Below are 14,449 nucleotides of genomic sequence, written 5' to 3'. Positions count from 1 at the left end.
ATAGGGTGTCAGCATTTAGTTTATGCTAAATATTTGGTATATGCCAGATGACAAATGACAGTGGGAACAGACAGGGGAGGGGACAAGTGGGAAGCTTAGGAGGGTAAGAACCCATCTTTTCCAGGCTGCAGCTGATGTCAGACATTCAAATCTGCTTTTAACAGATCAAGCGAGGAAGAGTCACAGCTGATGTTGGCTATTTAAAATTTTATTTGCCTCTAATGTATTCTCATAAAAACACTCTACTCTATTTGGTTTTAGTATTCAGACAGTACAGACTCCTGGTATTATCACGAGTGATATTAGAGAAGCAGTACAAATCAAGCTACCTTAGCATGTAACCAAGCACAGGTGGAACTAAGCCCACCCACACTTGTTAAAACTAATTAACCTGCTTTCTTAGGCTTTCTAGTTAAAATGCAATACTCAGTAATGGTTACAGTCACCAAACCATATAAATAAAGTCTAACATGGTAAAACGGGAACAGCTGAATGTGCAAGAGTCAAAGTAAAAATATGCAAGTAGGTATTTTGCTAATTAGAGCAATCACCAGTTAACTGCATCTATGTTGTAACTGTCTCTTATGGGTGTGAGGTTTTCCTCTTCATTTCCAGTTAAAGTTCATCACTTTCATACAGTCCAGACTGCTCAGCCAAACGCTGAAATTCCCCTTCTGGTGAGAAAGCTTGTTTCACATCCAGTCCTCTCCCATTAAGTGCCAAATACTTGCTAAAGGTTGGTCGAACCCGTAACTGCTTTGGGGCTGGAAGTGGCTTATTTGTATGTGCTGGAAGAGAGAGAAAAAGCCTCTTTCAGTGCCTTCCCAGAGTGCACAAAGACCCACGGCAGAGCAACCCCATTGCTTTTGATCTGCAATATAAACCAGCAAGCCCTAGGGAAGAATTTAGCAGACAAACCCATATCTCAGACACCAGAGATTTATATTCACCTTCTTGCTTGGTGTCAGGGAAATTGTAGTCTTTAAAAGTGCAAAAGGACACTCCACAGTGTCCTGTACTAAAGAAAAGAGCTTTTCCCAGGATAGTTATTTTCTGTCTGGGAAATAAATCCTCCCAGCAGTCTGAACTTCATGAGATTAATCTTGGGGGCCAGTTCTGAATATAAGATGCAATTTCTGTGGCACTGGGGCCTGGAACTTACTTGCAACCTCTAGCCTGGCGTGGCACGTGGCCACCCCCGCCCCGTTGACCGCAGACACGGTGTACCAGCCAGCATCCTTCTTAGTTGCATTGTGGATCAGGAGGCAGATCCTTCCAGTATTGTCATGGAGCAAGCTGAAAAACCAAGGTGTTAATGCCTAAGTGCTTTGAAGGGGAAGGAGAGAAAGCAGAGTCAGTCCACATGCTGAGGAGCTGAGAAAGCCCCAGAACAATCCCTGCACACTGTTGAGACATGAACATTTGTGTCAGAGCCACCAGCGATTCACATCGTGGCACCATGCAGGTGGCATCAGTGTGCAGCCCCACACTGCACATTTCAGTCCTAGATCTGTGCCTCTCCAGGGGCCCTGTAGTGCTGCAGGCACTCAGAGGAGCCCTGGGCACAGCTCTGTCCCTCTGTGCCCTCAAAGGCTCTCAGCACATGGCCCCTGCCCCCTGTGCCACACCCCAGGCAGATCCAGCTCTGCAGCCTGCTGCTTACACAGACCAGCCCATTTACACCTGATTGAGCAAACACTGGTTGCTGTTTTGTAACACACCGATGGCCAGCTGAGCAGTGGGATACCTTATTCGGTCTGTATTATATTGTACCATTTCGTTGTTTCTTTTCCAGTAAATCCGAGGGGTTGGGATGGCAGAGATCTGGCATTCCAGCCTGGCTGTGTCTCCCTCAAAAACCTTTTTGCTTTGTGGCTTGAAAATGAAAGTTGGAGGCATGTGATGCTCTTTAGCTGAATTAAAGAGGAGAGATAAGGAGGGGTTACTGGAAGTGTGGAATGCTCATGTCATGCTTGTTCTTTAAGATTTTGGGTTGCTAAATTCAGGAGGACACATGTTCCTCATCTCCTGCATCTCCTTAGCCTGCAGGCAGTTCCCATGAGCTAAAGGCTGTGGTAAACACAGTCCACCTTAGAAGGAGAGCAATTAACATATGTTATCAATCCTGGAAAATTAATAACATCAATTAAATTAAATTCTGGACATCTCACTATATCTAAATATATATTCTGGACATCTCACTATATCTAAATATCCCAATAGAAGTGCCTTGAAGAAATACTGCATCCTAAATGTAGTTATTAAAATAGTCTTGGAACAGGTAAGTTGATTTTTATTGTTTGAGGTATGCAGAGTGCAACCTTTGCTTCTTATTACGTTAATGTCCCAAACACAGGGAGAAAAGCAGTAGATTGCTGAGACTTTCCCAGTGTGTCCAGGGAATTATCAGTGCTCTCAGTCTTACCAATTACTTCCACTTTTACTGTGAAAGATGCTTCTCCTGCACGGTTGACAGCCACACATTCGTATGTCCCTGCATCAGCTGATTTGACTGCTTCAAAAATGAACGAGTGGAACCCCTTTTCTGACACTATCATTTTATGGAACTGATCCTGATGAACCATCCTTCCATTCTGGTACCACATCACATCTGGAGTCGGGAGCCCACTGACCTGTGAGGGAGAGGAGAGCAGGGAAGAGTTAAAGATGATGAAATCCCTCCAGCACTACAGGGAGTTTGATGCTGATAGGTGATCAAACCATGCTCCTACTGCAAAGCTGTACAGTATTGTCTAGTTCTGAATATTAATGGGATCTTGCACAGAAAGGCTCAGGGAGTGCTGTGGAAAGATAAGATGAACTTTAGCTACAAGACAGTGGATGCTGCTCCTGCACCCCCCCGTTGTTCCCTTCTTGTGGGTGGCTTTGATCAGGCCCAAGATGCTGATTTTGGGTTCAGCCTTTTGTTCCCAGAGCTGTCACTGCTGCAGTGCTGACACCATAACTGACAATGGCTGTAAATGAGCTGTCCTGCAGGCATGCTCCAGCTTCCCCACAGCATCCAGAAGTTTGGGCAACCTGGAGGAAGATGGCTAAAGGCCATGTGTACGTCTGGCCAGAGTTTACTGAAACAAAGAGGTGGGCACTCATTAGGAAAACCCAAGGCTGTGAGGGAGAGCAGGGTCCTTTCTCACCCCAGGGCTGGTACAGCTGCCATGAATTTTAGGCCATTCTTGAGTTTTGTTTCCATTTAGGGCATTGCCTTGCTTGTCTGCTCCAGCAAGGGTACAGTTAGCTCAGGGCAGACTCACTAAAGGGAGGTGAGTCCTGCACAGACCTCACTGGACGTGTGTCCACTGAAGCAGTGGAGTTCCTGTGCAAAGCACAAGGTTCCCTGCCAAAAAGCCTTTATTCAGCAGGGCATCAATAGTTATTCTTCCCAAGGAGGTTCAGAGACATTCTGTAGTTGTCTATATTTACCACTAGTCAGTTTTAATCATAATCTTATGCAGTTAATTCCACTTACATTTTCCTAGGGAAAATGCTGACATATTTAGCCATCTCCTGTTTCTTGGTTTCCATAGCCTGGGGAGACCCTGCACCATCTGCCCTTAGTACTCTGGCTTATTAAAATCAAAGGCACTGCAGAGACCTGTCTGCATGCCCCACACCCCAAGAGGGAATGGAATGGGAGGGAGAGGCTGGCAGTGGAACTGGGAGAGGTTGGCAGTGGAATTGGGAAGGGAGAGGTTGGCAGTGGAATTGGGAGAGGTTGGCAGTGGAATTGGGAAGGGAGAGGTTGGCATTACTTTGAAGTCCAGCCTGCAGAACCGCCCCTCCTCAATCACCACATCTTCAGGCACTTGAGTGAAACGTGGCTGAAAAAACTTCTCCTGGATTGAGTCATGTCCACGATCGTCGCCTCTAGAGGATGGTCTGCTCCTGAAAATGGGACAGGAAGAGTTAATTAAGAGTTAATTGTGTAAAAGCTACTGTAGCACAAGTGGAATCAAAGCTCTGATTGCAGCTGGAGTCCCTCAACACCTTTAGGAATCTAACAGTTCTGGTTGGTTTTTCAGCTGTAAGTCGTAACTTTTGATCAGCCACTTCTCTTGCTCGAATTGTTCAATGCAGCACACAAGAATAACCTTCATTACAGCCTAATATCCAAAAGATTTAACAAGAGAAACTTGGCTGCTTAATTTTAATAATTTATATTCATTTCAATATTTATATTTCTTTGATAGAAATTAATCTTTTAGAATACAAAGAATATTTTTCCAAGGTGCATGGGAGTTGCATTTCCCTACTCCCTAGGAGTTTTTAAACCTCTAATGCTATGCTTAGAATTCACTGGATTAAGATCATAGGCATCATCACCCATCCACAAATGGTAGCATTTTAGTCAAAAGGGACTGAATTTAGTAATTACTACTTTAGCAAAAATGATAAGCAGTGAGATTAAACCAACATTGTCTAGAAATGTTTGAAGTAAGATCTTGAAGAATAGCACAGCACAAGTTTTTGCTTTACCTGACATGTGTTGTAGGAACTTGCAGCCTGATGTTTTCTGCATTCTGGTGCTTGGGAAGAGAAAGAGGAGAGGTGAGTTCACTTGGAAAGATTTATCCATAAACTGAATGAGAAGCCATTTTAAGTTCATATCCTGACTGCTGCTTCAAAACCAAATGAATGTAGTTCAGAAGTCCTTGGGATAGGAGGTAGAGGAACTTGCATGAGGACACTCTGTGCTCACCGTGGGCTTTGCCATGGCAGAACTTCTCATTGCTGCCCAGGTGATGGGTGCAGCAGCTTTGTCTGGCACACAAAGTTTTCTGCCAGCCCATAACCTTTGTGAGAGAGGAGCAGCACTCCTGGCAATATCTAAACTGAGAGCTGAGTACAGAGTGTCCTTCCCCACAGCAGGAATAGAAGTGGAATCGCTGGCAGGAGCCTCGTATTGTGCCCACTTAAATATGGCACCAGCAGCCATGGACACATGCTGAGCTGGAAAATACTTTTCTTTCTAGATCACAGCACCAGCTAAGCTTGCTGACAACTCTGAAATCACATGGCTAAATCTGCTAAAGTACCCAGGATTGATTCCTGCTAGGAGCCAGGATGTTTGGAAAACGCGACGGGGTTTGGTGCCAGCGACTCGTTTTAGCAATGGAGTCAGAGAGAGCAAGCACTGCATGGAAATTTCTGGAGTGCTTGCCTTGAGCCATCCCAGGGCTTGGTTCTGTGCTCTGCAGCCCAGTCCTGTGGAACATTTAAGTCTGGGTTTAAACTTCAAGCAAGGAAGCAGTTTTAAGTTCAGGGGGAATATGACATGAATGAGGGTTTTGCTGGGCTGAGTTCCAGGTGGAGCCCAAAGGCAGTTGCCTGTATCTGCTCATTTACACAAGTTCTGTACAGTTAGCACTTGTCCTATGAAATTATGCTGTAGTGGTGAAGTTGCTGAGGATTCTAATGACCTGTTACATGGACTGAGTTAAGTTCCTGAGGAATCAGGAGGCTGAATGAATCAGTGACTGCAATATTTAAAAATAAGACTGAACAATGGAAGTAAGATGTCCCAAACATAAGCCAATCTCTGCTTCCAATGTTCTTTTTTTAAAGCAGCATTTCACACATGCTGAAAAGTTGTCAGCCATCCTGTTTTGACTAAATATTTCCCTGTTCTCTGCAAAGGATGAGGCTTCCCTTGCTCTCTGCCATTCATGATTTCTGATCATGAACCTTCTTTCCTGATCTTGCCAGGTGATTGCTGGGGAGAGATTGCTCAAACTGTGAATCCCTCCTTTGCTGTGGTCTCAAGTGTCTGTTCCCTGCAGGAGCTTTGCTGAGGGCTCTTTGGTGAGTGTGTGCCTGCTCCTGGCTCTCTGCTGCTGGCAGCAGGAGGGTGTTTTCTGTCCTGCACAGGTACCCAGTGCCACACCACAGACATTTCCACTAACTTTGAGCACAGAAGCACCAAAGACAGCTTCTAACTGGCCTGAATAACCAACAAATGATGCAAGTCTCCAACTAAAACACTTTGGAAAAAGCCAGTAGTGATAGATTCTAATCTGTCAGCATGTGGGCTGCTGGAATAACTGCTTTGCATTCTCTTAATGGCTGCAGCCCCCCTGCAAGGGCCAAACCCCAACCAATGCCAGCCCAAGGCCGCGACCTCTTGAAGCCAATGTCACTTGTTCCCAGCAGTGGCAGGTGTAAATCTTGCTGTCCTGGCCCAGCCTGCACTCAGGCTGCTGGGAGTGGGTACCTGGCTCCCTCGTGGTGCTGCTGCCTGCCTGTCACAGGCACTGGGTGCTGTGCTGTGCAGCAGCTGTTGGAATTCCTCCCCAGAGAGGTCATTCCTACAGATCAGGCACAGCAAGGGAATGGTGCTTGAATTTTCCCCCTGTGAAAACACCAAACCCCAGCCACGGAGAGCTCTGCCTTTGAGAGCCACCCCTCACCTGCATGGCACCAAATGAACCCCATCACTGCCCCCCCAGGGAACAAGCACAGCACAGCACAGCCCCAGGGAGCCCTTGCTGCAGAGGCAGTGCCCAGGTACCTGTGCATTCTGCATGCTGTCCTCAGCCTGTGTGTCCAGCACGGAGGCAGCATTCACTGGTCCGAGCAGCCTGCGAGCCATCCTCTCCTCATAGGTCAGTCTCTGGGGGCAGAGTGCACAGGAATTCCAGTCAGAAGTCCATTCACTATTTCAGAGCAGCTTGTTAAGAGCACATTAATATGCCACAAGTTCAGGATGCTGTCAATGGAAGCAGGAGCTGACCAGAAGCCCCACGTCTGGCCCAGAGGGTTTGCAGTCTGTGATGCCAACTGAAGTCAGCCTCAATATATACAGCACTGAAATGCATAAAAGATTAAACTGCCTGTTCATCAAAGCCTCCCTAATGCCATCTGTGGCCTTCCACTCCTCCTCTTTCTCTGCTGGGATTATTTATGGGTAGCTGATGGCATCATCCACAGAAGCCAGAGTAAGTCCCAGGGTACCTTTCTGTTAGGGCTGGGAAAACTTCCCAAGTCATTCAGCTGTGGAGCTGGAGGATGATGGATGCTCCCAAAAAAGCAAGAGCCACACCAGAGGCAGGCACAGCCAGAGGGGAGCAGCACTGCCCCTGGAAGCACTGGGGAGGTTTCTGCCAGCACATCTGCAGGGTGAAACGCTGGGCAGGAGGCAAGGACACGTTTCAGGCATGGCACAGTCAGTTCCTGCACTCTGGATGTGGCACACAGGGATAAAAATGAGCAGAGTTGAACTCAAGCTCTGTCAGTTGGGTTACTTTAGAAAAGTATGTTAGCACCAGAGCACCTGACACTTTGCTGCCCACAAAGTTTCACTCAGGCTTGGCTTTTGTGACACAAGGGTGAGCTCTGACTGAATTTCTGCCCTGTACAGATATACATGTGTCTGCTGCTGGCTGGGGAAAGGCTTGGAAGCCTTGTGGGACTTTTCTTTAGAAGAGACCACAAGACCTTCAGCAAAACCTGTGAGAGCTGGATATCCCTGAGGTCCTTACGTGTGTGTCAAGTGTGGCTGAGATTGGCCAGTTGGCTCAGGCTTGTTGGAGGACAAGGGGAGGAGGACACAGTGGTGATTGCATAAGACTTATTTTTAGCCTGGCTTCTTCCTATGGGAAGAAAAGCTGCCTTGCTATGACAAGCTTTCCTACAGCACATAGGACATTCCTGTTCAGGGGCATATTCAGTCAGATTTGACCTATTTGTTTGCCCATTCAATATTTAAAATTACATGTATGACACAAACCTGGTCTCACTGATGATCATGAGAATATTCCTTTCTGCTTCAGGGGAGAGAAGATGGAAACTTTAAACACTGGGCTTTTAGCAGTCTGCCTGCAGCCAGCAGAAAGGCTCCCACATTAGAAACCTGCCTGCTCTAGCTGCTACTGGTAGCAAATTTCCCCCCAGATTTTGATTTCTTAGTAAGAGGGATTCTCTTGTGACCCTCTGCAGAATAAGTAAATAAGTACTGAGACTAAGAGGCCTTCTTTTAGGAGATATTATTATATGCTTTTTGATAGCTTTATGCTAAAAGCTCATATAATTTCTTTCATTTATTGTTGTTCACATAAAAGAAAAAATTTATCCCATTTGGTGGTGATCCCTAGAATGAACTTTCAAATATTCTAATTTTTCCTCAGGTTCTAATGGTTTTGAGATGTTTATTAACCCCAGTGTTGAAAACCAGGTTGTAGTCATTGAGGCATTCTCCCTGGATTTTTAATTTTCTGTGGATGGATGTGATGTTCAACAGGATCCCCAGAAGAGAGTTCAAATTTGTGCCACAGCTCTAAACATGCTCCTTTTTCTTTCACATTGAACGAATATTTCAGTCATGAATGGCTTTTGCTCTCGTGGGATCTGTTGAGGTTCTGAGTAAAGAGCAGTGCTGCTCCTGCATTTCCTTTGGCTTTTAGCTCAGTGTGGAGGCTCCCTGCTGCCCCTCTGCCCCTGCCTGCCCTCCTGGGAGCTCTTGGCCCTCACCTGGTTGCCGTTCTGGAGGAGGCTGTCCTTGCATCTCAGTTTCTTTTCCAAGTCCTGGATGAGGGCCTCCTTTGTTCCTCGAATTTCTTGGTCTGATGTCTTCTGCATAGAGTTGATGCTGGCTTGTTTGTTATACATGGGCTGTGAGTAACTGCTCATGCAGGAAGAGAAAACCAAGTTATTCCTGTAGGCCTGATGGATTATTGGCTACAGCTTCACAGAGTGCACATGAAAATGTGAGCCTGCCTCCTGAGAGCTGTGGTTCAGATGAACCCACAAAGCATCTGGGAGGAGAACAGGCCAAGTTGGGCAATTGAGTATCAAAATCTGAAGGGGAAGAAGCATCATGGTGCAGCCAAATCACTGAGTTTCCTCACTACACAGCATCCCTACATCCTGCAGTGGCCCTCCCAGCCTGACCCTGCCATCCACAGCCACAGGCACAGTCAGCTCCCAGAGCTGGGTACCACATCTGATTCTGAAAGATGACAGGAAAAGAGGGGCAGCCATCAGAATGGGTTGCAAAGGTCTGCTGGAGGTCACAGCACTCTGTGCTGACAGGCTCTAACCTGGTTTGTGACCTGCAGTGAGGCCTCCTGTGCTGAACTTGTGTTCTGAAATTATTTCTATTCCAAGTCCTCTTCCTCCCGTGGCTTCGGAATTTGTTCTGCTGGCTAGACTAGAGGAGAAGGGTTATAATTCCAGAATACTCCCAGCACTGCTTGGACTTACAAACTTAATGTGAATTATAAAACTTGAGTGATTTGCCCCACAGATCAACACAACTCATGTCCCTGTTTGCACATTAGTAGCGTGATTGGGAAAATAATTCCTCAACTCATTGCATGTGGTATTTAAGAGCAGCCTATGCAAAAAGCATAGTGAGGCACTTTGCTGGAAACAGGCAGCCCCAGACTACAAACACAAACCCCAGCAGTGTCCCAAACCCCCCACACTCCTGCAGGACTTCAGGAAACCCTCCCCAGATAACACACCCCATCTTACCTCTCCCCTTCCCTCAGTGCTGTGATTCAGAAAACAGACAGAAATATTCTGATTTCCTGAATGCAAACTGACACTCAAACCTGGGTTTATATCCAAGTCAGCAGGACCCCCTGCCCCTATCAACTTTCCAATATCTCACTTTGTGTGTATTCTACCCTGACTTTCCCCAGGACCTCCAGCTGATATTGGCAGGAATACAAGTTGGTGAGAAGGCAAGGCCCAGCTCCCTTTGAGAGCTCACTGACCTTGGAAGATATTTGGATTGCAGCCCAAAGGCAAAATGATATAATACATATTTAGGAAAGAATTTATTCTTTGGTCTGAAGGGATGAAATTTTCAAGGGGCTGCCTTTCTTTTACATGTATGATTAATAAAAGGGGTATTGTAGGTGAGTTTAGGTCCACATCATGATATGGAACCTGAAAATATTGCTGAGACTTACTAGGACTCTCTAAGTTGTGTTGGGAATACTACTATCTCCCTGCTCATAAGACCTGCTTTGGAAAGAAATTAATTTGAGATAGGTGCCTGTCTTCTATTCTAAATAACCTTAAGAAATTTCTGTCAAATCCAACCAGATAATCCAAACCAGCTCCAGCAAACCCAGCCAGCAGCCTGTGGCATGCCCAGAGTGCAGTTTGACTCCACACAAGGGCGAGCACTCAGCCTCCTACCCTGACCTGCGCGGGCTGTGCCCTACCCAGCACAGTCAGCGGGGGCTGAGCAGGGGCCCAGCTCTGCCAGGGCGTTGCTTTGGGGTGGGCAGTGCTGGGACAGGCAGGGGGAAGCAGGGAGGGTTAGAAGCCGTGTGTACTTACTGAGGTTCCACGGGAGAAGGAGCGGGGCTGTTATAGTCGGGCTGCGAGGGGAGCACGGAGCACAGGAAGGCTGCGGGGGATTGGTTAGGCATGGGCAGGAGCCTCTGGCCAGATGATGAGCTAGCAGGAGACTGTGCAGATGCAGGAGTGATGGGATAGGTGGATTCCTTAGGGGCACTACAGGAAGGCGAGGAGAGCGTGATTGAAGAGCTCAGCGATGACGAGGAGGAGAATTTCTGCCCGCTGGGGTTACGAGGCTGGATGAGGATGGAGGACTGTTTGATTTCTCTGCTTGGCTCTGTGGAGGCTGCTGCAGGTCCTGGAGGCTGCTGTTGCCCTTGGCACACGTTCTTAGACTGGATAAAGTGTTTTGGACGCTCGTAGTTAAACATGGTTGGTTGGCACATAGAGGAAACGGATGGGAGATTAGGGACACTCATAGGAGAGGTTTCACGGCTGTCCTGGGTTTTTGTTGGTGATAACTGGCTTTGGATAGGTGGCTGGTAAAAGCTAGGTGACAGGCCACAAAAGTTTTCCTGGCTGGGCTCCTGGATAGAATGGAACCTTTGCCTTGCAGAATAGAGGCTTTCTTGGAGTGGATTTTCCCTTAAGGAAGACAATACAGATAAAATAAATTGTACATCACAAGCTGAATCACCAAAATACTGTGTTCTGAGCAGCCACTAGCAAATCAAACACTATGAAGTTAAAGTTCAACTAAATTAAACCTTGAACTTAAAATAAAGTTATTTAGGATTTGTTAGAACTGTCCCACAACTGTATGAGCATTTTGAGTTACAGTAACAAGCCACACAGTCTGCCTGGCTCAGGTGCAATGATCACCGGGTTTGTCTTATATGCCAGAGTCCAGTAAATGCTAAAGGAAACAGCAGTTGGTTAACCACCTGCCTAAATCTATAGATAAACACAGATACTACTGTTAAGCCAGGTAGTTTCCCATGTATCATCTTAACTACAGATCCCTGGATCCTGCTGTTTTGTGCCCTGTCAAAATGCTACATGTCATATTTCCCAGAACCTCTCTGTGCCAAGAAATTTCTTGTACCATAGGGAAGCACAAAAGTTTCACTTTCAAGTCTAAAACTAAACTTTTGAAACCAAATCTTCTGATTTCTTCTCTAATGGGTTTTGAATTCAGAGTTTCTAATATCGAGCTGAGATTTGGGATTTGAATGCCAAGGACTGTGTGTCTCTGTTTGAGTTGATTTCCTGATATTTGCTATTAAGGCTGCTAATTGCCAGAAGGACATGAGCTGCAAGATAAGGTAGGGCAAGCTGAGCTGCTCAGAGTCCTGATTTATTTTGCAGGTAGATGCTTGATATCTAAAAACCCAGGCTTTCCATCAACTCAAAACCTGGGAGAGTTTCATTTAGCAAGCTTTTTAAAATGGACAAATTACTTCAGCTCCAGGATAAAAAAATAATCCTCCAAAATAAGCATAAAGCCGCTCAAAAAAAAAAAAAAAAAAAGAAGAAGAAGAAGAAGAAGAAAAGGAATATAAATCCCCACAGTTACATGTGCTGGAAAAAATTGTAATCTTGCCCCACTGAGATCAGCTGTTTCACTGCTATATATACACCAGTGTATTGTATTCCTCTCGTTGGAGAGCCCAGAGAAGGGCTCCACGAGGTCATAAATTCCCATGGGGGGAGATAAGTGGAGACATTGATCTGATATTAAGGACTCAAGGCTATAATTTCCTGCAGGTAATCATCAATATTAGTTGTGAATTAGCTGTAAGTAAACAGAGGCCTTATAGTAAAAATCCCCTAACTTTTCCCTTGTCGTACTCTTGGAATTTGAAGCTGGCTCAAACTTCTGGAGCATGTCCACATTATGTCCCCATTCACTAGTGCAGAAAACTCGTTCAGTCTTGTCTTTATCCCGTTTTTATATCACTACCTGTGCACGGATTTGTGCATTCACTGTACCACAGGCTGTGGACAGCAACCAGCGTTTACTCTGTTTTTTAGAACACTGCCCTTAACCAAGCTCTGGTGCGCAGCGTCACTTCTCACAGGAAGGGGGGATAAGCCATGTTTTCCTCAAATCGTTCCACCTTGATTTGGGAGGGAAAAAATATAAATCCGAAGAGACATTCGACCTTACAAGATGAAAACAGTGAGTAATAGCAGGGGCACTTTTCCTGCTGAAAACCAAACCCGTGTTTTGGCTCTGCTGCTGCCCACGTTCCCTGCGACACCGCCGCACCCTCCAGGTGCGGTTCCACCTTAGCATTCCCAGCAGTCCCTCTCGCCACCTCCCTGACCAGCCTCCAAGTGGAAAGTGACGTGAGAGAACCCCAACAAGCACCTTACCTACAGCCTAGGAGCTGTCACCTGGGCCGTGGCCGGTATTTTGGGAAGGACGGTCATTCACTGTCATAGCCGCCCTCTGCGCGGCGGGACGAGCCCGGAGGCTTTAATGTGCTGCCAGCGGTGACACCGCGGGCCCTGCCTGTCCCCGGCCCCCGCCGCTGTCACAATAAGAGTCTCCTTACACAGCCGGACGCTGGGCAAGGGCCGGGGCTGGCACTTGGGCAGGTGCCCGCGGGCAGCGGATCCGCGGCGGCAGCGCTGGGACCGCCCGGCGCTCCGAGCCCCTTCTGCCGCTGCCGCTCCTGCTCCTGCCGCTGCTGCTGCTTCGGACCGGCCGGCACGGCTCTGGCACGGCTCTGTCCCGGCTCTGTCTCTGCTCTGCCCCTGCTCTGTCCCGGCTCTGCTTCTGCTCTGCCCCGGCTCTGCCTCTGCTCTGCCCCGGCCAGCTCGGCTTTGCCCGTCTCTGTCCTGGCTCTGTCCCTGCTCTGTCCCGGCCAACCCGGCTCTGTCCCTGATCTGTCCTGGCTCTGCCCCGTGTCTGTCCTTGCTCTGTCCCGGCTCTGCCCCAGCTCTATCTCTGCTCTGTCCCGGCTATGTCCCCGCTCTATCCCGGCTCTGCCCCTGCTCTGTCCCGGCCCCGAGGGGCAGCGGTCGCGGCTCAGCGCTGCCGGGAGCGTCCCTGGCTCAGCAGAAGGCACAGACCCGCAGAAGTGGGCAGCTTTTGAACAGAAAGCAGCTGTTCTGCCCTTGGCACCGCCAGGGAGCAGCAGCAAGGACTGCCACAATATGCTCGAACGTCCCGAAATCCCACTTCGCTATCCCAAGGAAATTCTTGCCCAGAGAAGCTGTGACTGACCCATCCCCGGTGTTCAAGGCCAGGTTGGACGGGGCCCTGAAAAACCTGGTCTAGTGAAATGTGTTCCTGCCTATGGCAGAAAAAAGGTCATCTCTAAGGTCCTTTCCCGCCCAAACCATTCAGTGGCTCTAAATTCCTTGTTTAATTCATTTACTAATTTGTAGCTAGTTGCCTCTGTAGTGATAAAGCCCTGGTACCGATTTTAAGGCTGTGCACTAAACACACACTCTAGAGCCAGGTTTGAACGTGGTTTAACTCTCCCCAGCCCAGACCCGAGCGAGCCCTCCCTCCGTGCCCAGGGTCAGCTCCCCCGGCCCCGGGGCGACCCAAGCCGCGCTCCGGTGCGGGGCTCGGTCAGGAGCAGCGGCGCCGCTCATGGATGCGTCTGAGCAGCCACAAACTGAGTAACAAAACTAGCCTTGAGGAAAGAATATTATAAAAATACAGGATAAAATATATTAATATATTGCTGTTTGTATCATTACAGCTATTTACATGGATGAAAAAACGCAGCTGTGGTGTTTTCACCAGAACAGCAGCAGGTCCCGCTGGCAGGTTGGGTGATTCGTATCCCTTTCATCGCCAGCTTCAATGCCTAATTACATCTTAAATTAATATTATAGTGTTTTAAATATCTTAATTATACTTCGGCACAAGTATACGCCCAACATACTTTTGGCTTATAAGTTTATCGCCTATTGTTTAAAACCACGCCAAGCCCGAAAGTTCCGCTGTGTGCGGGCTCTCAGCTGCTCCCATCTCCTTCCCTTGCCCGGCAGTCTGTCAGCACGGAGATCTTCACGAGGTTAATCCACCTCTAGTGTTAGTGTTTAAACATCGCTTGTGAACGAAAATTACAGAGCAGGTGTTAATTGAGTGCTAATTTATATAAATTCCTCGCATGAAAGTGATTAAGGGAGGGAATTCGTTCCTACTTGTTTGAGA

The 14,449-nt window shown here is 47.5% G+C and overlaps 1 protein-coding gene across 1 annotated transcript; it reads right to left on the bottom strand.

Moving 5' to 3' along the window:
- Nucleotides 1-204: 204 nt before the first annotated feature.
- Nucleotides 205-12,813, bottom strand: MYOT (myotilin). The gene is made up of 10 exons (XM_071443738.1): nt 12,649-12,813; nt 10,309-10,914; nt 8,485-8,635; nt 6,527-6,628; nt 4,495-4,544; nt 3,771-3,903; nt 2,426-2,633; nt 1,748-1,913; nt 1,163-1,296; nt 205-788 (listed from the first exon to the last, which is right to left on the bottom strand). Exons 2-10 carry the CDS (start codon nt 10,746-10,748, stop codon nt 616-618), a joined length of 1,557 nt encoding a protein of 518 aa, XP_071299839.1. The 5' UTR covers nt 10,749-10,914; nt 12,649-12,813; the 3' UTR covers nt 205-615.
- Between the last annotated feature and the right edge of the window lie 1,636 nt (nt 12,814-14,449).

This window comes from Agelaius tricolor, unplaced genomic scaffold (genome assembly GCF_023055355.1).
Source record: "Agelaius tricolor isolate 1412-34295 unplaced genomic scaffold, bAgeTri1.0.p SCAF_18, whole genome shotgun sequence".
NCBI classification, from domain to species: Eukaryota; Metazoa; Chordata; class Aves; order Passeriformes; family Icteridae; genus Agelaius; species Agelaius tricolor.
The sequence above is the reverse complement of the archived record's forward strand: the minus strand, read 5'-3'. Positions and strand labels throughout refer to the sequence as shown.

Bases quoted from the DNA above. Each gene is read 5' to 3' on its own strand.
- MYOT (XM_071443738.1), bottom strand. From the start codon at position 10,748: ATGAGTGTCCCTAATCTCCCATCCGTTTCCTCTATGTGCCAACCAACC. The intron at 8,636-10,308 runs GTAAGTACACAC...CTGCATGAGCAG, and splicing joins CCTTCTCCCGTGGAACCTCA to TTACTCACAGCCCATGTATA. The intron at 4,545-6,526 runs GTACCTGGGCAC...TCTCTTCCCAAG, and splicing joins ACAGCATGCAGAATGCACAG to CACCAGAATGCAGAAAACAT.